Below are 24,650 nucleotides of genomic sequence, written 5' to 3' on the forward strand. Positions count from 1 at the left end.
ACCAACAGCTCTCTTTTGCTTGATGGTATAGTATGATGACCAGAGCTGGACAGATGAGAGATTCTGGTATGTGGTTCTAAAGTTGCATTGTCTTTTACACCTAGCATCTTCATGTTGCCAAATAAAACTCAAATTACTTACTTTTAGTGTGGAGTTATAGATTTTAAAAAAACATTATGGAGTATAGAGAAGAACAGATGGTTTGGGGCTTAGTCCTAAAGAACACAGGCCCATCCTGGGCTCTCAACCCAAATAAAGTCAGGCTGTTCAGCCTTTGAAGAAATACTAAGTGGCAACACTGACTGCTGAGCCATCAGGCAGGGGGCCCCATTGGGTGCTGTCTTTGTTTTCAAAAGTCAGCTCACTGGCTTCTTCCTCCATGAGGCTGCTTCTGATTCCTGGGCTGCTGATGTGCCCAGACATCAACTCCTTGAATTTACTATTGACTTTGTCTATATTTTCTATTTGCCTGTGTGTGTAAGTATTCTTTCCCCTGATAGAGCAGGGACTGTTTTGCATTTTTCTTTTCCTTTATATCCCCAGTATCCAGCATCATGCCTGGCATTTGTTAGGTCCTTAATAAATGCTTATTGATTTGTTCAATGATTGATTGCTTTGGGCTCCGAATATAATGTTTCCATGTGTGCAGATATGAGAACCAAACTTTACGAAGAAGGTTTTTTTAGTCAGTTCCTTGCCCTTTTCTTTATAGACCATTTTCCTTCACTGCACCAAAGTTGGAGTTGCATTTGGACAGAAAAGGGAAGGGTAATTTAAAATGGAGTACATGTATGGAAATCAGGTGGCTCAGTAGATAGAGCACTGGGCCTGGAATCAGGAAGACCTGAGTTCAAATCTGACCTCAGATGCATACTTGTGTGACCCTGGATAAGTCACTTAACTTCTGTTTGCCCCAGTTTCCTCATTTATAAAATGATCTGGAGAAGGAAATGACAAACCACTCCAGTATCTTTGCCAAGAAAACCCCCAATAGGGTTATGAAGAGTTGGACAAAACTGAAAAACAACTCAATAACAACAGCCTCTGAGCTGAAATGCAGTATATCCCAGCCACCTCGCTATTGTAACCTGTGTTCCCAAAGCCACGCATGGGGTTGACATAGATTGAGCTTGATCTTGGAGGTTTCTTGATAATCACAGTATTTTTTGGTTCGTGCCCCTTACTCGGTGTTTCCCAGGAATTTGGTTCGTGTGTAGGACTATACAAATAAAGTGAATGGGCCCCATAATTGCCTTGCAGACACTTAGGCAAACAAACCATTCCATATTGAAAAAAGCTTTATTTTACATGGAAAATCATCACCCACATAAAACATAGAAAGGATTTTCACCAGAGCACACAAACTCTCAAGACATCTCCTCCACTCCTCCAGAGAGTGAGCTAGGGCTCCCTAGTTGTCCTCAAAGAGAGCGTGTCTATGGTGGTGAGAGAATTGAGCCCTCTCTTTCAGGCCTGCAGAATCCACTTCATGGAAAGTTGTCAGTGAAGGCAAAAAGTTCAAGATGGGGCCTCTTCACATTGGTTCTGCTACTGGCTGCTCCTCAGGACTGGCTTGACTTGGTCCAGGGAATTAACGCCATCCAGGGACTCCTCTTCTGGGACCAGGGGGCTGAGCACAAGACCTCAGCATTGTCCAGAGACACCTGAGGGTCCATTCGATTTGGTTCAGGGATCTCGCCAGCCTGTCCTTCTTTGTTCACTGTGTCATTGATTCTGGTTTGCATTATAGCTGTGTAAGGTATGACTCAGAAGGCCTTTCTGGACTCTTTTGGCCTCACATGGTTCTGTAAAACACCAGACCCTCTGAAGGAGGGACCAAAGGGTCACATAATATCACAATTTTGCTTATGGGGAACTGAAGTCTGTGTGTCCATCCAGCTTCCCCTCTCCCCCACTTAATAGTATTTTATTTTTTCCAATGACATGTAAAGATAGTTTTCAACATTCACTTTTATAAGATTTTGAGTTCCAAATTCCCCCCCCTTCCCTCCCACCTCCCCAAGACAGCATGCAATCTGATTCAGGTTATACATGTACAATCATATTAATATTTCCATATTAGCCATGTTGTGAAAAAAGAATCAGAACAGAAGAGAAAACCACAAGAAAGAAAAAGTAACCACCCAAAAAGAGAAAATAGTCTGCTTCCATCTGCATTCAAACTGTTTGAATAGTTCTTTCTCTGGATGTGGACAGCATTTTCCATCATGAGTCTTTTGGAATTGCCTTAGATCCTTGCATTGCTGGGAAGAGCTAAGTCAATCAGTTGGTCATGATACAATGTTGCTGCTATTGTGTAACAGTTTCACTCTGCTCACTCCACTCAGAATCTGTTCATGTGAGTCTTTCTAGGTTTTTCTAAAATCTGCCTGGTCATCATTTCTTATAGAACAATAGTATTCCATTACATTCAAATACTACAACTTGTCCAGCCAGTCCCCAATTTATGGGCATCCCCTAGATTTCCAATTCTTTGCCAATACAAAAAGAGCTGCTATAAATATTTTTGTACATGTGGATCCTTTCCCCTTTTTTAAGATTTCTTTGGGATACAGACCTACTAGTGCTACAACTGAATCAGAGGGTATGTGTAGTTTTATAGCCCTTTGGGCATAGTTCCAAATTGCTCTCCAGAATGACTGGATTAGTTTACAACTCCACCAACAATGCATTAATGTTCTGATTTTCCCACATCTCTAATATTTATCATTTTCCCTTTTTGTCATATTAGCCAATCTGGGTAGGTATGAGGTGGTACCTCACACCAACCAACTTTTTTCTCTCTCCATCTCAGTTATAGTCTCTTCATCTGACTTTCTCTGCTCTTCTGCCAAGTCCAAGGATATGAATCGTAAAACTTTATTGGTCTAGAGATGGAAAGAACCACAGCTCTTTCATTTTTCAGAAGAGATCCACTGAGATTAAATGACTCACCTTAGGTCACACAGGTAGCAAACATCAGAGGATAGAATTGGAAGCTAGGTCTTCTGACTCCAGAATCAATGACCTTTCTCTTGTACCCTGTTGCTTCCTTGATCAGTTACATAATTTTTCCTGGAAGCAAGCAATCAATAATCCTCAATTCAGACATTATTTCACTTTTGTGTTTGTCCTCCCAGAATCTATGATGATTGTTCCTGGCACATAGAAGACACTTCATAAAAATAGCTAGCATTTATATAGGCTTTAAGGTTTTCAAAGAATTTTACATAGCTTACTTAATTAAATGCTTGTTGATAGTTTTTTTTCTTCAGTGAGCTTTTGAACCCCCTTTTCCATTTGGCTAATTCTGCTATTTAAAGCATTCTTCTCCTCATTGGCTTTTTGAACCTCTTTTGCCAATTGAGTTAGCCTATTTTTAAAGGTGTTATTTTCTTCAGCATTGTTTTGGGGTGTCCTTTAGCAAGTTGTTGACTTGTTTTTCATGATTTTCTTGCATCTCTTCCCAATTTTTCCTCCACCTCTCTTACTTGATTTTCAAAATCTTTTTTGAGCTCTTCTATGGCCTGAGACCACTGAATATTTATTTTGGATGTTTGAGATACAGAAGCCTTGACTTTTATTTCTTTCCCTGATGGTAAGCATTGTTCTTCCTCATCCGAAAGGATGGGAGAAGATATTTGTTCACCAAGAAAGTAACCTTCTATAGTATTATTTTTTCCCCTTTTTTGGGCATTTTCCCAACCAGTTACTTGACTTTTGGGTCCTTTGTCAAGAGTAGGGTATACTCTGGGGACCTGTAAGATCTCAGTTCCTCCAAGGTGGCACAACCAAGCGTGTGCACTGGTTTGGGAGTAGGAAGAGATTTTTGTGCCCAGAATCTTGGTAGAGTTTCCTCTTCACAACCACCTCACCTCCAGTTCCTCCAAGTCAGCACTGGGGGCTGAGATTCAGATAAGCTGCAGGGGCGGGGCTGCCATTCAATGTGAGATAAAGATCAGCTGCTGCAGGGCCTCTACACAGGGCTGAGGTAAGAATCAGCTGCTCAGTGCCCCCAGGGGTTTTACGATCCAACAATGGATGTGGGCTGCTGTAGGGGCTGCTGTGGGAACTGCTGCTGCCTGCTCCATGTGGCCTCTGTGGGCCACTGCCTGAGGCTGGAGCTATGAGAAGGCCCTTCTCCCTTCCCCGCCAGCTGAAAAATCCCTGTCACTGACCTTTGGCACCTGTGGGTTGAGGGACCTGCAAACCACTGTTACTGTGACTGAGGATTCGGCCCCTGAGGCCTGCTTGAGTCCTCCTCCCAGAGCCATGCTGCATGGCCAAGGCTGGTCTGGGCTCCACTCCACGTCTGGTGCGACAGACATTTTCCATTGGCCTTTCAGGTCACCCTGGGTTGGAAATCTCCTCCACTCTGTTGCTCTCCACTTCTGCTGCTCTAGAATTTGTTGAGAGTCTTTCTTTACAGGTATTTTATGGGCTGTGTGGGAAGAGCCAGTTATATGTACGTCTTTCTACTCCACTATCTTGGCTCCGCCCCTGATAGTGTTTTTAGAGAGAAAGTTAAAGAATGATTCAGCATGCTTTTAATTATTAGCTTCTTCACATGCCCAAAGACTATAATTTCCTAGTAAAAGATCCGGGGAGAGGAATGTTGAATAAGGAAAATTGATTAGGAAAATCAATGCATTCACTTATGATTCTGCTCTCTGAGGCACAGTGCAGATTTTGGTAGCATTTTGCTCTTTATAACAACCTTGTATCATAGACACTGCAGGTATTATTAACCAGATTTTGAAGATAAGGAAACTGAGGTCTGAATGATTTAAATGAGTTGTCTGTGGTTGCAGAGGTAGTTGTGTCAGAAGCCAAGATTCAGATTTAATTCTTCAATCTCTATGTCCAGAGTCTTTTCTACCACTCCAACCCTGCTGGAAGCCTGGGATCAGGAAGATCTGAGTTCAAATCTGACCTCAGACACTTACTAGCTATGTGACCTCGGGGAAGTCATTTAACCTCCATCTGACTCAGTTTTCAAATCTACTTTGTAGGGTTGTTGTAAGGATCAAATGAAATATTTGGAAAGCATTTAGTGCCACGCCTAGCATATAGTAGGTACTTACTAGATGTTTTTTCTCTCCCCTCTCTCTGGAAGGATCGTTAGATTCCAATTCCAACTTTGTAATAACTGGCTATGTGGTCCTCAGCATGTCACTTCAACTCCCTTGACCTCCATTTCCCTACCTTAAAATGTGAGAGTTGTACTAGAGAATCTCTAAGGTCCTTATTGGACTTTAAGTTGTTATGACTATGTGATCATCTTTGGAAAAATCACATTCTCTGGGTCTCAGTTTCCTTACCTGAAAATAAAGAAATTGGACTAATTGCATCCCTTTGGGGTCCCATGTTGTATGACTGGTTCTTTTGAGACATCTTGCCTCAGGGAAGAATAGTTATCCAGTTCACTACTGGGAGCTGTGGTTAGAGCTCTGTTGATCAAGTCTAATCATTTGTTTGTATGATTTAATCTCTTCTGCCCTCATTAGTCATTAGTGTCAAGAATTAAATAAAAAATATGTTTGACTTTCACAGTTGTGAAGTTTAGCTCGGCTCAACAAATATCCTTCACACACTGACACTAGCAATCAAAACACAGGCTATCACTTAATTTAACAAATAATTACCCTTCTGTAACAGAGGGATAAACAGAACTCTGTCTTATGAATTGCTAATTGTTCTTCACTTGGGGGATGTTAGTTCCTGTTTAGGTTTTTAGTGATAAGGATATAGATAACTTCAGCTGGAATCACCTTCAGGATTATTTGTCCAAACTTCCCATCCTATAGATGAGTAAAATGAGGTCTAGGATAATATGATTTGACTGACCCAAGATATGGGAAAAGAATTTTGCCAGAAGGAGGCAGGGTGAAATCAATGGTGTCTTATTTACCTAAACCAGTGGGGCTATATTGTATGCTAACTCAACTATATAATACATGTCATTTCTTCCTTCTAGTCAAGGGAAAGATGAGAGAGATTATCAGTTAAAAAGGGATATTTAAGAAACAGAGAGAGGGCTCAGCTGGTGGGGAATGAGACAAAGTGGTTTCTAAAATCATTCCTTAATAGTTTTAGTTTGCTCCATTTAATCTAGTGTTGGGGTGGGGAACCTTCAACCTTAAAGGATGTAGAAGGCCACACCTGGCCTTAAGGCCACAGGTTCTCCACCCCTGATCTAGTGGGAAGGGTGTCAGACTAGGAAGGAATCAAAAGACCTGGTTCTTGTCTTGTCTCTGTCCATGCCCAAGTCTTTACCTCTCCGAGATTCCTCATCTGCAACATCAAAATGGCATCGAGGAGAGTGGGTCATAGAGAGGTGATCTCAGAACCACAAAAACTTGGATTCAAGCCCAGTTTCAGATTTTTGCATCTGTTGTCAAATAGTCACTCTGTTTTGCTGAACTTTCTCTTTGTTATAAAAGGGTTATAAGGGCATATAGTTATTAGAAGTAGCTTTGCAGTAAAAAAAAAAAAAGCAAAGTTTTTATAATATATTTCTTAAAAGCAAGAAATGCGTATTATAACTAGCTATTTCCCTATGCTTGGGATCACTTTGAAATATCTGGTCATTCTTCAAGCTCATCATGTTCCTTTCAGAGTTTTCTGTCCTTTTTCCCTACCCTGAAATGTCAGGGTTTTTTATTGGCTTGTTTCCCTCTTCTTTCCCTTGTCTTTGCCTCTTTCACCCTTGAGGTAAGAGAGTCCCAAGTTTTAATCTGTTCCTTTCACTTGATAGAGAAGAAAAATAAACCCTAGGTTTTTGCCCTTCTTTCTCCCCTAATAACTTTTCTTCCTTCTGTATTTTCTACTTGCTAAAATTCTCAGTTTCCTCCTGGTGTTAAACTCCAAGAGGAAGATGCTGTCCAATAGTGCTTTATTAGTATCTTGCTTCACCATGGTCCCCTAGGCTAGAACCACTAGAGAAAATCTAGCATAGAGAAGGTCTGCTTGCAGACAGAAAAGCCAGAATTCAAATTTTGCCTCTGATATATGTAACTGTGTTTTAATTGCCACTAGCAAACCACTTAACTCTGTAGTACTTTTGGCACTTTTCTAAAATGATGTTACCAGCAACTTCACTTGCCAATCGGGATCAGTAGAGGGAATTTCCACCCAGGGAGTTCTTGGTATTGCTAAAATCACTGGTCCAGACCTCTCCCCCAGGTAAAAATTCTAGTGTCACCTCAATCCCTCCAAAGTCTCTTGCCTACCATGATTGTCTTTCACTCTCCCTAGCTCTGATCCAAAAAGATCCATGTACCTACCATCTATGTGATGTTTCAAATCGACTTTGTTTGATTTCCTCTTTAGATCAGGCTACTTGGTATTGCCAATGAGCTTTTCTCAGTCTTGAAATAAGACATTTGCTAACACATTTGTTTTGCTTTTTAAGTAATATTTTATTAGATTCAAACTAGAAAATCCCATGTTCCATCATTTTTTGAGTTTGCCTGGGATGCGCAGAAGTCAGGCTTCCACATTTCTCCAACACTAAACTCTTTGGGCTTCTCTATACTACCACTGAAACAACAAAAGAGGTCATGCTCACTTTGGGGTATCTGCCATCTTTCCAGCTAATGTTTAAGACTGAACATTTGATCAGCAAAGCCCATATTATTTCCAGATTTCTTGGACATAAGGAGAACTTCTTTCTTTACTGGCCTTCAAAAACCCACTGAACTAATTCCTTAAAGACTCATTATAATCAGATCATCTAAAACCAAAGCTTACATCTTGAAGTCTCATGTGAATATTTGCATTTCAAGAGCAGCCAGGCCTGAGGTATCTTCATGCTTCCAAAGGTACAGGTCAGGTGGTCACCTGATTCTCATGTCCCAACCATGTGCTGTGTGCTGTGCTTTGTAAGCAGAGGTTGAAATTTTCTCTCTCTTCCCTTTCCCCCAATCCCCGCTCCACACCCCAGTCCTTTACTCCTTGCTTTTGGAAAGGCACTAAGGTCTATTCTCCTTCTCCCTCCCTCTCACCTTTGCTGCTGTTAATCATAGATTTATGTTGGAATTGAATGGACAGGTGGCTGGACAGGGGCCTGGGCACATTTTCCTACCATGGGGATGACAACTTGTGCTTGCAGAATCTCATTAGAGAGGATACAGAAATATCCCCTTTGGAGCCAAGAAGGGATTAAAATGTAAATACTGGGAGGGAAGCTCATTCATCAGGCACACACAGGGAGGTGGGGAAGAGATTCATCTTTTCCTCGGAAGTCTTAGTGAGGACCTTGCTCTCCACTTAGCTGGCGGCTCATTGAACAAAGACCAGAACAACAACAACAAAAAATCCTAATCTGGACAAAGGAACCCAATGGGGATGGGAAATCAAACCAAGGGGATGGTCTTTGGAGGTGGAGTGATTGGGCCTGGCTCTCCAACATATGATTTGGCTTCTATTAGTTAGTTATGATTTAATTCAGCAAGCATTAATTAAGCACCTCTCATACTGATGCTGAGAAAAACAAAGAGAAATAGTGGAAAGCAATCCCTGACCTCGCAGGGCTTATAGTCTCCTGGTGGAGAGGAATTTTGCATGCACACAGAGAAGGAAATACCGGCTAATTGGAGGAGTGACAGAATACTAACAATTTTTTTTAAAGTGAAGAGATGCTCAGAACATGCTTTACATAGAAGGTGGCCCTCTAGGGTGCTTTAAAGGAAGCTAGGGATGGGGGAGGAAAGAGTGGATTCCAGGCCTGGGGCTGGAATGGGAGGGATAGGGGCAGGCTGGGTAAAGGGAGATAAAATGCTGGGTATTACTAAGCACTCAGGTCAGACCCTGAACTGAGTATTGTTTTCCAAGGCAATATGTGCAAAAGTATATAAGCCCTTTAAAAAACAAAACATAACAAAAACCTGCCCAATACCCACCCACAGTCACCATCAATCTCCACCAACTAAAAAGCTGGACACTCAGGAGTAACTGGTGAAGTGCCTTTGAAGCCCTTCTCCTCCTCCTCTTCCTCTTTTTCCCCCTCCCTCTAATTAGGAAACTCAAATGCCCAATCTAAGTCAAAGGTGGGGAGAAGCAGACAGAGAGGATATATTGGCAGGCATGGATGTATCAGCGTCACCCTTGGAGATGTTAGATTATTGACCCAACCCTCCCCCCAATTCATTAATAAAAATTGCTGCTGTCAGAAATTAAATTCAGTTGTATAATATGGAGGGATGATCATAAATTCTCATTTCTTCAGGCACCAGAGGGATACATGTGACAAGATTTCGATTCCCTTCAATTTATGCTTTTAATACATTTCCCAGCATCTCCCTAGCTTGATTTAATCAGCTGGGCTTGTATTCTTCCTCCGTGATCCTCTACCAGCCTTACTGGCATTTGTGGGAGCAAGGTTCATGCCAGTGATTGACCAGGAGTGTGTTCAAGCTTGAGTCCATAGCCGCCTAATCCAAGGTCCCCCTCGTCAATGTTTTCTTTGCTTGGAGTATTTGGAGAGGTTTTTGGGTCCTGCTCCAATCCTGCACAGAGGTTGGAGGGCAACGGTCCTTGCTCTTGGAAGTTCATGGCCAGTTCATCGTGAGTCACAATGCAGTCTGTGTCATCCTCTTTCAGATGATCCTGGGAGGTTTGAAAAGGTTAAGGGGTTTACAACGAAGGCAAGACGTATCCTGACCCACCCCCTCATCCCTCCTGCCCCAGTGCTCAAGGAAACTCATGGGGAGTTTTTCTTCCCTATAGACCAGACTATAGACTTTCTTGGAGGTTGATAAACTTTCCTCCTTTGGAAAGAATCCCCATTTCTCTCTCCGTGTGTAATGATTATCATTTCTACCTCCATGGGTCATAGCGTATGGCATATCCTCATTAAAATGGATGTTTAAAACTCAACTTGTCAAAAAAAAAAGACTCAAAACCCATGTTAGGAAGTAAAATGTAGTACTATCCTATAGGAATAGGAGACCACCTATGGGATACTTATAATTAAACTGAAAAAGTATTTATTAAATGCCTCTGGGCTAGAATCTATGGTAGGTGCTGGAAGTAAAAAACAAAACTAAAACTGCCCTTGTTCTCAAGAGGCTTATATTCAGTCATGTCACTAATATAACATATGAGTAAAGCTGCTTGGAAGATGGTTAAAATTGAGTCCATTGGACATTTTTGTCAACTGAATGAACCATAAGATCTGAAAATACTCCCCAGCAGGAAAGGAACTCTTTATAATGGAAGAAGCTGAAAGGGATAGGGGGTAGTGGTGTCTAAATCTTGACATGGATTCCCCACCTCAGGATATTACAAAATATATCTATTTATCTATGCACACACACAAATGTCTGTTTGCTTTGATTTTAAAAGATATACGCCATATGCCATGCAGAGGACTTGGCAGTTATAAAGCTGAAACAGTGTGTCTGAACTCTAAAAAAGGCTGGGAATCACTATAGAGGAACATGGAATGAATTTAACTTAACCAGGACAGTATGGGGAAATGGTGAGTTCTCCCAGATGTAAGTTCCTTTGGAGTAAGGAATGAGGTTGAAAATTCCCCTGCCATGGATTCTGGAAAGGTTAAATGAAATGACCTTGAGGCTAAATTCTCTGACCATCTGATTTACTTCTAATTGCACTAATTGGTTCTTGGCAATTTCACCCACTCCCTTGAACTAAAAATTTCCAAATGCAGCAAATTATGAGGATATAATCTTGTTCACATACTGTCCAAATTCATTTTATGCCTAAAAAGTTGGTAGATTATTATTGGTATTATTACAAAAACATTAAAACTCAGCCGACTCTCATATCTTAAAAGAGGCTAGAAATGCTGCTTCATACCATCCACTCAAAAATAGTCCCATCCTATCCCCTCCCCTATGGAACAACAGCCCCCCTTATGGATGTTGGTCTCATCAGATATTCACCAAGTCTGTCATGTGTGATCATACTCACCCCATATGCTTTTGGACTAGTCAGCAATTTGGAAATTGGATTACACCATTCTGGTAACGTGGTTGTGAGCGGTGGGCCAGAATGAGTCAAAATTGGTTTCAGATATCTGCACAGTCTGTTAAGGAGCATTTTCCAAAATACAGCAATGGAATTTCACTAGTTCAATTTACACTAAAGAAAAACAAAACAAAACAAAAACAAAAAAAATCAAAACCCAAACCTTTACATTCAAATAAAATCAACAAGCATTTAGCAAGCACCTACTGTATGCTAGGCATTGTGCTAAATCTTGGGGATGCAAAGAAAGGCAAAAACCAATCCCAGCTTTCAGTGGAAAAAACAAGCATTATACAGCCATCCAGACCTATTAGCTCACTCATTCTGCCACCATAAAGTTCATATTCATTTACCCTTTTCCTCTGCAATTAAAAAAAATTGAGGTCAAACCTTCTTGCTTGATGTTCTCTCTAGTCCTGTTGGCAACATTCCACTATCATGAGAAAGAAAAGTGAATAAATTTGGATACTAGATTTAAAGAGAAACTGAAAAATATCTTAGTAAAGAGGACACTGATTACAGGGTCAAAAGACCAGAGTTTGTGCTCCAGCTCTATGCCTGTGGGCCCATTGCGCTCTTTGAAGTCTCAGTTCCCTCATCTGTAGAATGGGTATAACGATACTTGCCTTAGGTTTTTGTGTGCAAAGCACTTCTTAAGAATGACAGGATAATTTTGTTGTATGTTTGAAAGGGACAGTAAGTTGTGCATAGTAGATTTGCAATTTCATGTGCAATCATCTTTCGTATTGTGCTTTGTTATGGAAATGGTTTTTTATTCCATAAATTGGTAAAAAATTTAAAAAAATAAAAGAATTATAATAGTGTAATTAAACAATAGATAACTGTGTTTTCTTAAATTTAACTGTGTAGATAACTGTGTTTTCTTAAAACTGTACACGAGGCCTTTCTCTATAGTCTTTTCATGCAGAGGCAGAAATATTTCATGAAATATTAACTCATTTCATAGCTGGGGAGTGAACATAAGTTGTTTCTCCAAACTACTTTGCTTTCACTGTTCAACATATTTACTTTATACTTCATACCTCAATGTATCTCTATCTAAAATTATGCAAATAACCTGGTAACAGACTTATCCTATTGTCTAACACCTGTCTGTCCTGTCTTTACGTTCCAGAGAGCTCTATCAAGTTCAAAGAAAAACCTGTTCACAGAGAGACATTATGTTTTGCTCTAATCTATCAATAACAATCCACCTGAAACTCTCTGTGGCTTACTTCTCTTTTGCTGAGAGCAAAGTAGTGAAAGTATTTTACAATTAGAAAAACATAGAAAGACTTGGCATGAAGAGGAAGTCAGTTCACAACTTAAAATGTAACAAAAAAAATGAAATTTAAAAAAGAGACTAGGTTTTAAGCTTTATGCTGTTTGCTTTGCTTGGGGAATATTCCACCTTATTGGCTTCTTGACTGATAAATGAAGAAAGGGAGAGAGAAAGCCCTTAACCCATGGTGGTCCCTCTTACCCTCCTCCAACTACATTAGGTTTCCAATGGATGGGCTGATCTTTAGCTACCTTCTCCCTAGCTCATCCTGCCTACCTTGCTGCTAGACAATGCTAGATTCTCATTCTCATTCAGCATTCCTCTGGGCTGGAGTGACTCTCCTACAGAAGGAGCAATAGTGGTGGATGGCTTCCTGGTAATGGGCATGGACAAGGTTCATATGGAGCCTAGAAGCATCTGGGATCTCCGTTTGGCTGAAAGTTATTTTCTCATTGATAAGTCTCAAAGCAGGAGGAACTTCACCTATACAAACCAATGCCTAAGACAGAAGAGGAGGATAGAAAATGTTTAATGAATTCCTGAGGGCCACAATCCAATGTGATTTAACAAACATTTATTTAAGCTCCTACTAAGTGCAAGGCACAGTGCTAGGTGGTGAGGATATCATTCTACTGAGAGGATACTTTAGAAAAAAATTTCATTTATTTTTAAGAGAAAGAGAACCCTAGAATATTAGGGTTAGAAAGGACCCAAGGAATCAAGTAATCCAGCTCCCTCATTTTATGAGTAAACTGAGGTCCAAAGAAGGGAACTTACTTGAATAAAGTCATGAGGTTAATCAGAGAGCTGGAACTGAAGCCCAAATTTCTTCATTCTACTATATCACACTGCCTCAATAAATGTTTTTTTTTTTAAAAGTCTTTATATTTCTGACACCTAGAACAGTGTCTTGCACAGAGTAAGTACATAATAAATGTTTGTTGAATTGAATCAAAATTAGGACCAACTCAGAGGACACTAAGGGTCAATGAGAAGGACTGAAAATTCTCTGAGTTTCCATTACTACCTGGCAAGTACATCTATGAAGCTGAAAATGTTTCATGAATTTCCATTAATTTTCATTACAGAATGTGATTAGCTTCAATTTATGAATGAAAGAACTTAGACCCAGATATGTAATGATTGCAAATAATCTAGAGGTTCCTGTATGTCCCTGTGCCATTTGTCCCTATCATCCCCACCAAGAATAATTCTAGGATTTGGTTGTACAAGATGGTCCTCCAGGTGCTACATAAAGAAAACCAAAGAGAATCAACTTCCTGCCACCTAGGATTACAAGATTGTATACTTTTGATCTGGAGAGGATCATAGGGGTTACATAGTCCAACACCATTTTACAGAGGAAGAAACAGAGGCTTAGAGATGTAGAAGTTAGCTCAAAGTCATAAAGATAGTTAGGATCATGGCCACTAATCGAACCCAGGTCAGTTTGGTGCTCTTTAGCTTGCCATTGAAGGTAGCCATACACATCAGGAGCTATTGGCAGATGCAAGAGAATGTTGCATCAATAACTGAATGAACTTTAAAGGTATTTACATTATAAATAGTTCAAGGGTACAGACCCAGTGATGGACTGTGCATTCCTAAGAACCAGTTCATCAATTTGGGATAGGTTACTGGGTGATGAATTTTCTCTGTCACCCAGACCCACACAGACCTGGCACTAAGGGTTTGTAATCTACATTGGTGGAAAGGGTAATGAAAATATTGATGTAAAAATACCAAGGCTAAATACATTTTAAAGGGGGACAGCAAGGACATGATTAGAGGGAGGTCAAGGAGACCAGTCATGAGAGTAGCTTTCAAATGGAAGGAATTGATTTTTCTCTCAATAACCTTTTCTGTAGATTTTTAAGCACTGGGGTTTTGAAAGCTATTTAAAAGAGAGAAGAAAGATGGCATTCATGGCAAAGAGTGAAGGAAAGAGAGGTAAGTAGTTTAGGCCTATGATGAAGTTTCAGATTCAGGAAAGCAGTAAGTGATGAAGGTAGGCTTTTGAATAAGAACATCACTGAAAAATCACAGGGAAGAGAAGGAGTGATTGAAAGAGCTTCTGGTCAGGAATTCTTTGTATGTTTGGTGATTGCTTAAGGAGACTGCCTGAAACCCAGCTGAACAAACTCATGCTGATTGCTTACAACTGAGATGTTTAGCACCAAAAAGTAGGGCAGTGGATAGAGTGCCCAGTCTGAAGTCAGCAAGACTCATCTTCCTGAATTAAAATCTGGCCTCAGACACTTACTGGCTGTGGGACTCTGGGCAAGTCATGTAACCCTGTTTGCCTCAGTTTCCTCATCTGTAAAATAAGCTGGAGAAGGAAATGGCAAACTACTCCAATATCTTTGCCAAGAAAACCCTAGATGGGGTCATGAAGAGTCAGACGCGACTAAAAATGACTTGAACAGCAGCAGAAGCAAAAAAGCAACTGGGGAGCTTTTTTAAAGTTAGTTTAAAAGTTGTGTAAGTGTAGGGACTAGACCTGGAATTTTATAGGTATAGAAAACTTTCTTTAGTAATGCAGGTAAGCATCTTCTCTGTATCCTATAGGCTTAGCCTAGAGTATTGAGTGATTCATCAACTTGTGCAGATTTGAACCCAGATCTTTCCCATAAGAGTAGGAGATTTTGGTAAATAGTCTGTTTGTTATAGCATTTTTTTCATGACGGGTTTTTGTTTGTTTGCTTTTTGAGTGGGTGGTGGTAATGAGAGGGCACAGAAGTCTGTATTCCCACTTGAGATCCAGAAAGTATAGAAACTGAGTGACCTGGAAGGCTTATATTGTTTGTCTCCCTGTCTTAAGCACAACCTTATTCTGTGGGATCTACACATGATCTTCTTGTTTTAGGAGAAGGAGAGAGGCTTGAGGAATGCCTTTGTATATTCTTAACTTATTAAAAAGAACAAAGATTTTCTAGATATGATGGAGGAAATAATCCAAGAAGGAAGCCAAGGGGGAAAAATATGTTCTGGGGAAACTGAAGGAAACCAAAACCAATATGCAGACTGGTGAGCTGAAGAATGTGTTATTAAAAAAAAAGGAATGAACTCAAAAGCTGCTGGAGCTACGCAGCTGATTCTGATAAAAGGTGAGCTTGGATCTCTGAAGAAATAGAAGCATCCAAGTTCTACAGGAAAAGGATACGATTTTTCAGGTGCTAACATATAGAAGGGAATTGTCTTTTGGTCCCAGGACGATGAACTAGTGGTTGATTGCTCCCTGATTAAGGGCACTGATGAAGGCCATATGAAGACCTGACATGGATAACTCAGAAGAGGCACAGTTTTCCTGGTAATGAAGGGTTTCTGAAGACTTATTTGGAATGCTGATTCAGGTAGACTAGATCTCTGGTGATTTTGAGGTCCTGGATGATAAGGAGAAGGACCTGGGAGAACAAGTGATTTTTTTCATCTTTTTTTTTTTCTTTTGCTAGTTAAAGATTGCACCTTTGGAAGAGAAAGGAAGATATGGGAAGTGAAGAGCTAGCTGTACAGATGGCACTGATGATTTTTTGTTTTTTTGACTGTGGCTTAAGATACTAGAATGACAGGTTCCCTGGTAAGGGAAGGCCACCTCATGAGGCCTGGGAAGAATGTATTTGGCAGGAAGCTTGTTGAACTAATCATGTGAACCTTCAATTGAAGTCTGAGAAGGAAGAAGAATGCTCAGACAAATCTATAAAAATGGATGCTCTGTGGAGAATGACAACAATTAGGTAATAAAGTAATAGTGGTTTATATTTTTAAAGTACCTTACAAAGTGTTTCCACATCTCATGTGGTGCTCACGACAATGTGAAGATGGAAAGTACAAAGTACTGTTATTCCCATTTTACAGATGAGTAAACCAAGGTGGAAAGAGATGAAGTGATTTGCCTATGATTACTAGAGTGTATTAAAGACTTATTTGGATCAAGAAGATTAATAATGAAGGGAAAATGCACTGCTTGAGTCAACTGGTATGATATTATTAATGGAAAGAAAATAGAACTACTCAGCTGTTTGCTTCAGTTTTCCTTTAAAGGAATAAGATTTTCAAACTGAAAAACTACAGCTGAGAGGGAATTGAAATCTGGGAGAGATGAGGAGAGAAGAGGAGAGTTCCTAGTTCATATAAATGAGCTCAGATCTGTGCACTCATGTGAACTACTTGTGTGTCAAACCATTGTTGGAAATCTTTGAGAAATGAAAAATAGGAGAGAAGCCATAAGACCAAAGGTAGGCAAATATTATATCATATATCAATTTCAGGAAAGATAAAAAAAAAAAAAGGAATCCCCCAAACAAAATTCTAGAACGTATTATTAGATGATTTGTGAATACTTAGAAACAGTGAACACCAGGAACAAGCATGAAATAGAAACAAGTCAGGCCAAACAGACTTCTCTTCCTTTTTTTTTGAAAAGGTCAATAGACTAGTGAGTTAGAAGAATGTCACAGCTGGCGATATCAGTCAGTCATTTGTCACATCTTTGTGTAGATCAGATTGAAAGACGTGAGTTGGGTGATGACAATGAGTAGATAGCTATGTAGCTGAAGGGAGGACCATGCTCAAAGAATGTTTGTTAATGGATAGATATATACCCCTGGGCATCTAGTACTACCTGCTCATTCTGTCATGCACCCTGAAGGGATGGTCTAGGAGGTGGAATAAGTCCATCCTCTTTCTGCTCACTGCCCTCAACACTCAGTTATCCCTAGAAATCTTCCCAAGTTCCCCCATCTTTAAATAAATAAACAGCTGCCACTCGATGCTGGCGTTTACTCAAGCTTTTACCATGCAGATCATCTCCTTTTCAAAGCCAGACTCCTAGAAAGAATTTATCTGCAATCCTTTCTATTTCCTTACCACTCACCCACTTCTCAATCTCTTGCAATCCCACCACTCAACTGATACAGCTAAAGGTCACCAATAATTTCTTAACTTTTAAATCTTAAGACCTTTCTCAGGACTCTTTCTATTTGACTTCTCTACTGTTTTCAACACTTTTGAACTACAACTACTTTTGAACTCTTTTTTACTTTCCATCAAATTTTAATGTCCTGGTTCTCCTCCTATTTCTGATACATCTCCCACCCTTGAAGTTTGAGGGTCTTCTAAGGGTCTGTGCAGGGCCCTCTTCTTTCTCAACATTTTCTCCCTGTTGGGTTTAGTTATTAAGCATAAAGGTAGTTAGATGGTATAATGGACAGAGGACTGGATTTGAGATCAGGAAGACCTAAACTGAAATCCTGCTTCTTCTACTTATTAGTTGTGTCACCCTGGGAAAGTCATTTAACCTCTCTCAGCCTCAGTTTCCTCATCTATAAAATGGGGATAATTATAGCACCTAGCTATTGCTGTTGTCAGGATTAAATGAGCTAATGTAGATAAGCCATTTTGCAAACCTTCAAGTGCTACGTAAATACTATCTATTATGTGATCACTAAATCTCTATATCCATTCCTTATCTCCCTCTTGAACTTGCATTATCTTGCATCGTCTTGCATTGTCTTGAATTTTCAACTGCTCCCTAGATACCTGGATATCCCATAGCCATCATCAATCCATCCATCTATTCTTTCATTCATTCCTTCATTCAGGCATTCATTCAACATGAATTTATTAATGCACATAATAATACATCTCAAATTCAATGTATTCAAAATGGAACTCATGTTACCTTCCTGTAACACAAACCTTCCTCCAAACATCTCTGTTTCTCAGTTGCCAGGTTCACAGCCTAGGAGTCATCCTTCACGCCTTCCTCTCCCTCATGCCCCATCTCCAACCAGGCGCCAAATGTTGTCGATCTTACTTCCACAACATCTCTCTTCCACATAGCTGTCAAACTGATCATCCTCCCTTCCTTCAAAAATTCTCAGCTACTTCCTGTTACTTCTGGGTTAAAATATGAATGCCTCAGTCTGACATATCAAATTCTCTCTAATGTGTCTCCCATCTACTTTTTCATTCTTATTTCAGATGACTTCCCTTTCTATTCTCTCTTTTGTAGCTAAAATGTCCTCTTAGCTCCTCTCCACATAAGACATTCTACCCCATTTCTTCTTTGCCTTTGAAAAAGTGTTCCCCATTTCTGGAGTGTGACCCCTCTTGGCTTCTGCCTTGCAGAATCCCAAGTTTCCTTCAAAGCACAACTCAGGAGGCTCTTCATATATGACGCTATTGCTAACACTGCCAATGATTAGTACTCCTTCCTTGCTATTACTCGGCAATAGCTTTTATATCTTTTTTTATACACTTACGTGTGATTATGTCATATCCTTCCCAGTGGAATGTAAGCTCCTTGAGGGAAGGAACTACTTCATTTTTGCCTCTGTAGCCCCAGTCCCAAGGGCAGCTAAGTGGTGCAGTGAATAGAGCTCCAGGCTTAGAATTAGGAAGACATGAGTTCAGATTTGGCCTTAGACATTTATTACTAGCTGTGTGTGACCCTGGGTAAATCACTTAACCCTGTTTGCCTCAATTTCCTCATCTATAAAATACGCTGGAGAAGAAAATGGCAAACTACTCCTGTATCTTTGCCAAGAAAACCCTAACGGGGGTCACAAAAAGTCAGACGTGACTGAAACAACTGAACAAAAACAACAAAACCCAGTAGCAAGAATAGTACCTGGCACAGAGTAGACAGATAAATGTTTGTTGAATTAAATTTGAATTGAATAGGGGAGAATAGGAAATAGTGACCCCTAAGGATTCCTGCCAAAATTGAAAAACAAACTTCTGACCTAGAATTAAACTACAAACTTGCAATACAAATGTTTTTCTCATTAGATTCAATTACATCTTTGGTTAGGGAGGGGAAATCTCCAATTGGCATGCCTTCTTGTAGCTTTATCCCTTCCTCTTCCTTTATCTCTCAGCTTGGGAAATACACACAGGAATAAAATTATAGAAGGTGAGAGGGGAAAAAATATCAGTGACTTTTCCTCTAGACTTGAAAAAGGTAGTGCTCAGCTTGGCTGGGAGATGGAGATAGAGGCAGAAATGCTTTCCAAGTCCAATTTCTGTGTTTCTATGAAAGACAATTGATTGACAACATTCCAAATTCTGCTAAAAACAAGGACAGTACAACTGAGCAGAATGTCTCCCTCTGGGACAGTTTCCTATATGAGAGACTTACCAACCAGCTCTAAAATGGAAGCCTGAAGCAGAATCCTGTATTGTGATGGAAAGAAGAACAAACAAGTCAGGGTATCTGGGTTCTACTTCTGCCCACGTCATTAATGAGATCCCAATGGGACCTTGGATAAGTCACTTGCCTAAGTCTCAGTTTTCTCTCCTGTAAAGTGAAGCATTTGGAAGGGGAGGAGTGATCTCTTAGGTCAGGCTCAGCTTTAACATCTTATAAATCCCTTGAAATGTCCATTTGTTGGGAGTCTTCTCTCTCATCTGTGTCATCACTTCATTTCCTTTCTCTTTACCTTCTAAAAGAAGCTAATGGAAAATCTAGTGAGAATCATCCATCCATCCATCCATCCATCCATCCATCCATCCATCCATCCATCCATCCTCTTATTCATTTACTTGTTCAGGCATTCACTCAATATGAATCTATTAATACACCTAGTACATACAAACAAGATAATTAAACTTCTGGCCCTGTACATAGTTCACAATATGTGCTAGGTGGGATAATTTGTGGTAAATACATTCATTTCCCAGGCTCCAGTTTTAAAACTCAAGGCAATATTTTACAGATCTGCTGCTGTCTCTTTAATGGAACTACCTCTGCCAAGTTCTTTCATCTTATTTGATGAGGAGACAGATGGGTCTCAGTCTCTAGATCCTAACTGTAGAAATTCAAGCTTTTCTGGGGCAGGTTATATGAATTCACACCTTGAGCCAGATTTTGAATGAAGGGGGTAGCATGTCTGTTTTGGCTATCTCTGATGTTACTAACTGCGTGAACCAGGGACAAGTCCCTTCATTCCTCTGACCTTAGGTTCCTCACCTGTAAAATGAGGATAATATCTGCACAATCTATCTTACATTTTTCTTTTTTGAGGGGAAAGCAGTTTACAAATAAAAAAATTCTGTAACTACACTGTTTTATTATGTTATATGAGAGTGGCAGTGCAAAGAGAGGTGGTGCCATGGAAGGAGGCACCACTGAATGAAGGAATGATGAACACTCCTAGTAGAAAGCAACTGAGAAGCTTCATTTGGATTAAATCAAACTTGAGCACAGTGATGGCGGAGAGAACCTGAGATAACAACAGGCTAAGAAAGTGTGGTGAGTCACTCACCGGAAGAGAGAGGGCTGGTGAGTGATGATGAGGAGTGCTCCCAGTGCCCCTTTTCCCTTGGGGAGGGTATGTGTGTGTGTGTGTGTGTATGTGGTATGTGTAAGCACCTGTCCAGAGGCCTATAGACACCCGAGGTCCTGAGGTCGAGCTTGTTTGAGATCCCTTAGGTGGCATTTCTAAAGAGTCACAAAAATCTTCCATTACAGTTGAGGGGAGACCACATGCAGTTAATACCATTTCAGAGTTGCTTAGACTGATGGAAGGGGTGAAGTGAGTGTTCTACAATTTGGTACACAACAACAACACCACCATGAACAGCAGCCACAGCACCAGCACCACCAGTAACGGTAGCAGTAACAACAACATCAGCAGCGACAGCATCCCTGATCCCTAGAACCAGGACCTCCACGTTGCCAGAGATAAGAACCCACAGCTTTGGGAGGAAGCAGATTTGTGCTTGTGTGTGATAAGAACACTTCCCTTTGGTCCCCACCACAATATGGCCCCCAGTGTAAAAGCTAGGTCTCCAGATTCCTCTTCTCTACCTGAGGTTTCTGTATTAATACAACAGACATAAAACACAGACTGAGACACTGTTTCCTTTGGACTGCTGCTCTGTTGGTAATTACCGTAGAAGACAAAAATTGCTAGATCTTCAGAGAATCACAAAATGTTAGAGGTTACACAGTCCCACACTTTCATTTTACAAATAACGAAACTGAGGCTCCTAGAAGTGACTTGCTCAAGGTCACTCTGAATTAGTGAAAGAAGGTGGGAAAAGGACTTGGGTCTTCTGACTCCCCGTACTCTTATGCCCATCCTGGGCTGTTCCTTATACAGAGTTTGGATAGTAGTTTCTAAAGCTGGTAGAAAGTTTAGAAATCCTCTAGTCCAAGCCTACCTCCCTCAAGCCCCTTCACTCCAAACCAGCTAGCATTTACTAAACATTTATGTGCTAGGTGTTTAAGATACTAAGACAAAATGAAAATTACCCCATCCCTCAAGGTCAGCTCCAAGGACACCTTTTCCAGAAAGCTTCCCCCAGCTCACCAGATAGTTATCTCTCCCTTTCAGAACACTTGAGTTGTGCTTTCCTTCTGGTTATTGTGTTTCTTTTATCTTCCCCTTCTGGCTTTTGAGCTCCCTGAGGGCAGGGACCAAGCCTTACCCTATTTATCCTTGTCTCTGCTATCTGGCAAAGTGCCTGGCTCATAGAACGGCTTTACAAAAAATGCTCACTAAATGAATGAATCTGAAAAAAAAAAATAAAAGGTTTAGTAGGTCTGCATTTATATCCATCAGATAATTTCCATGGAAACATTGCTTCCAAGATTGCTAATCCTTCGTTTTCTGGAAATATTAATTCATCCAAGAGGTAAAATGTTGCAGAAATGGAGAAACTGTCTTGCTTTTGGATTCTCTGATGTCTGTCCGACTTCAGTGTGGGTCCACATTTCTACAGCTAGTTTGGAATGGTTTTCACAGCATGTCTCACCCTGTCTCTGGCTGGATGTCCACAGGTTGTGTTCTTCCAAGGGTTAAGATTCTGAGGATTCTGAAGGTACTGTTTCCATTTTGGGGTGGAGGAAATTTCCATTTTTATCTTCATTCAATTGGGTACACAGTGATTCAGTATTTCATTTTCCTCCTTGGGGATGTATTGGGGCATCCCAATAATCACTTAGACTGAAATAGCAGCTAAAGGCTACCCTGAGCACTCTTGATATTACAATATGGAAGCATAGTTAGAGTGCTGGACTTGGAATTATATAGATCTGGGTTCAAATTCCGCCTTACACACAAACTAACTGTGTGGATCTGGCCAAATCACTTAGCCTTATTTTCCTCCTTTATATAATACGAATAATAATAGTATAGTATCTAACTTACAGAGATGTTGTGAGGGTCAAACGAGATACTCAATGACTACATATAGTCTATTATTATTATTAATTATTATTATTCCTGTACAGGACTGAGAAGATATCATCATTATTGGATCATCATCATAACTGGCACTCATATAGAACTTAAAGGTTTTAAAAGCACGTTACCTGATATGATCCTCACAACCACCTGTGAGGAGCTACAAGAATGATTACTCCCATTTTACAGATGAGGAAATAGTCTAAGTGAAGCTAATTTACTTGCTTTGACCACATTGCTATGAAATTCTGAGGAAGGATTTGAATTCAAGTGTCCATTCATTGCCAGCACAATGTTCTTTGCATTACATCATAATTATTTCATTAGCTTCTACCCATCTCCCTAATCCTCCAAATGGATCCCAGTCTAAATGTAAACAAATGTTCTATGAGTAGGGAATTTGGAAGGACATCTCTTTGTCTCTTTTGCCTATGATCACATATATCAGGTTTCTACCATCCATTCCTAAAGACTCAAGGGAGGGTAGCTACTCTTTTGTGGATTCTGCTCTGACTTTGTGCATCAGGGTGCTAAGATAAGGATTTTGACATCCAGTCATACAGACTGCTTTCAATACTTTCTTAGTTGGTTTTAATTTTATCTCTACTTTGATTTCACAATTTCTCTTTTTGTGTTTTGTTGGGATTTTTTATTTGTTGCCATAAAGAAGCCAATTCATGGAATGGGTGTATCTCACTCACAGTGAGAATGTGGTAAGACTTAGCCTGAAAGGGCCAGGTCTCCCAGTGCATCCTGGGCCATCTCTAGCCACCCTGATGAATATCAGGCCACTGGACTCAGATGGCTCAGGAGAAGAAAGTGAGGTTGGGGACCTTGCACAAACCTCCCTCACTCAAATCAAAGTCAACTGCAAGTCATGTCATCATCATTTTCCTGACGTCATGGTCCTCTTTGAGAACGAAGAACAAACACAGCAATGCCAAATAGGGAGTAAAGACTAATATGTAAAGAAAGAGTTTTTGAACACTGAGGCTGATAGAATTCATGCATTTTTAGGTCAGGGCCAAGAGGCTCTTTGGGCCTTGCTTTTTCCATCTGTCAAATAGTTGTTTCTGCATCCTGTTGGACAATTCTTGTGGGAATGAAATACCTTTGCAGTTTCTAGAAAATCATCCATTGTTTTCTTCAGCCTGAATCATTTCAGGATGTTCCTAGAGTCACGGAAGGTAATAGGGAATTATCTCAAAGACCCCTACACAAAGTTTCAATGCCTGCCCACCCCACATACTGTGTGATTTGTTGTACTGCTCTGGTTGATTTGTAAAAAGCAAAGGGGGGAAGGATATTTCTGTATTTCTCTCAGAGGGTTTATGCCTATTTTTGGAGTGATTCCCTGCTTGCTGGTACCAAGACTGGCACTGGCCAATCATTTTATTACTGACACCTTCATTTAATATAATACCAAGGTTTCAATCCTGGACCATTTACATGGTGAGGGACCTGATACAAGGTGGGTTTCACACAGAGAAAAGAGGTGGCTATTCAGGAGGCAGAGATTTTCATATTGTGCCTATGCTTTCATTTTTCATGTAACTTTAAAGCAAATCTTTTTAGTCATTTCCTCTCCTTCCCCTCCCCATTCCTGCCTTGGGTCCCCCTATAGCCCTGTCAATACTGTTCCCTGCCTTTGTGATCCTTAAGTAGAATGTGTACTCATGGACCCCCTGAGCATGTCTTCTACATTCACAACCTTCCCAAATCCTTCCCTTTGGCCTCTTGAGTAAGACAGGCTCAAAATCCCCTTAGAACATGGCAATGTAGCTTGTTATTCTTAAAGAGTTAACTTCCCCAGGTAGATTCAAGGAGATTATCTCTGAGCAAGGAGGCTGGAAACTGTCCAAGCAGGTGCTTTCAGTAAAGAAGCATGGGGTGGGGATGGGGAGAGGAAGGTATCTTTGATACCATATGGTCAATATTCTTTCCTCCCTTCATTCATATTTCTCCCTTAGTCTGAGTTTTTTTCTCAGAAGATAAAATAATTAACTCATTAAAACATTAATCTTGTGCCTAAATCATGCACAATAACAAATTTCACTACAAAGTCAACGTCCCTGCTTCTGCCTTCAAGGTCCCTCCAGACTATACTTTTGACTTTCCAGAACTCAGTACCAAGCTTCAGTGGTAGTCTCAACTGGAAACTTCTCTCAATGGAGGAAGGA

The 24,650-nt window shown here is 40.3% G+C and overlaps 1 protein-coding gene across 1 annotated transcript in view; it reads right to left on the bottom strand.

The window, feature by feature from the left end:
• Positions 1-7,396: 7,396 nt before the first annotated feature.
• Positions 7,397-24,650, bottom strand: part of SLC9A9 (solute carrier family 9 member A9) — a 727,593-nt gene continuing 710,339 nt past the window's right edge. The window contains exons 15-16 of the mRNA XM_072618220.1: positions 10,939-11,044; positions 7,397-9,609 (exon numbers count right to left, since the gene is read on the bottom strand). Of these exons, the coding sequence (XP_072474321.1) occupies positions 9,385-9,609; positions 10,939-11,044 (331 nt within the window). The 3' untranslated portion in view covers positions 7,397-9,384. The remainder of the gene's footprint in view (positions 9,610-10,938; positions 11,045-24,650) is intronic.

This window comes from Notamacropus eugenii, chromosome 6 (genome assembly GCF_028372415.1).
Source record: "Notamacropus eugenii isolate mMacEug1 chromosome 6, mMacEug1.pri_v2, whole genome shotgun sequence".
In the NCBI taxonomy this organism is placed as follows: domain Eukaryota; kingdom Metazoa; phylum Chordata; class Mammalia; order Diprotodontia; family Macropodidae; genus Notamacropus; species Notamacropus eugenii.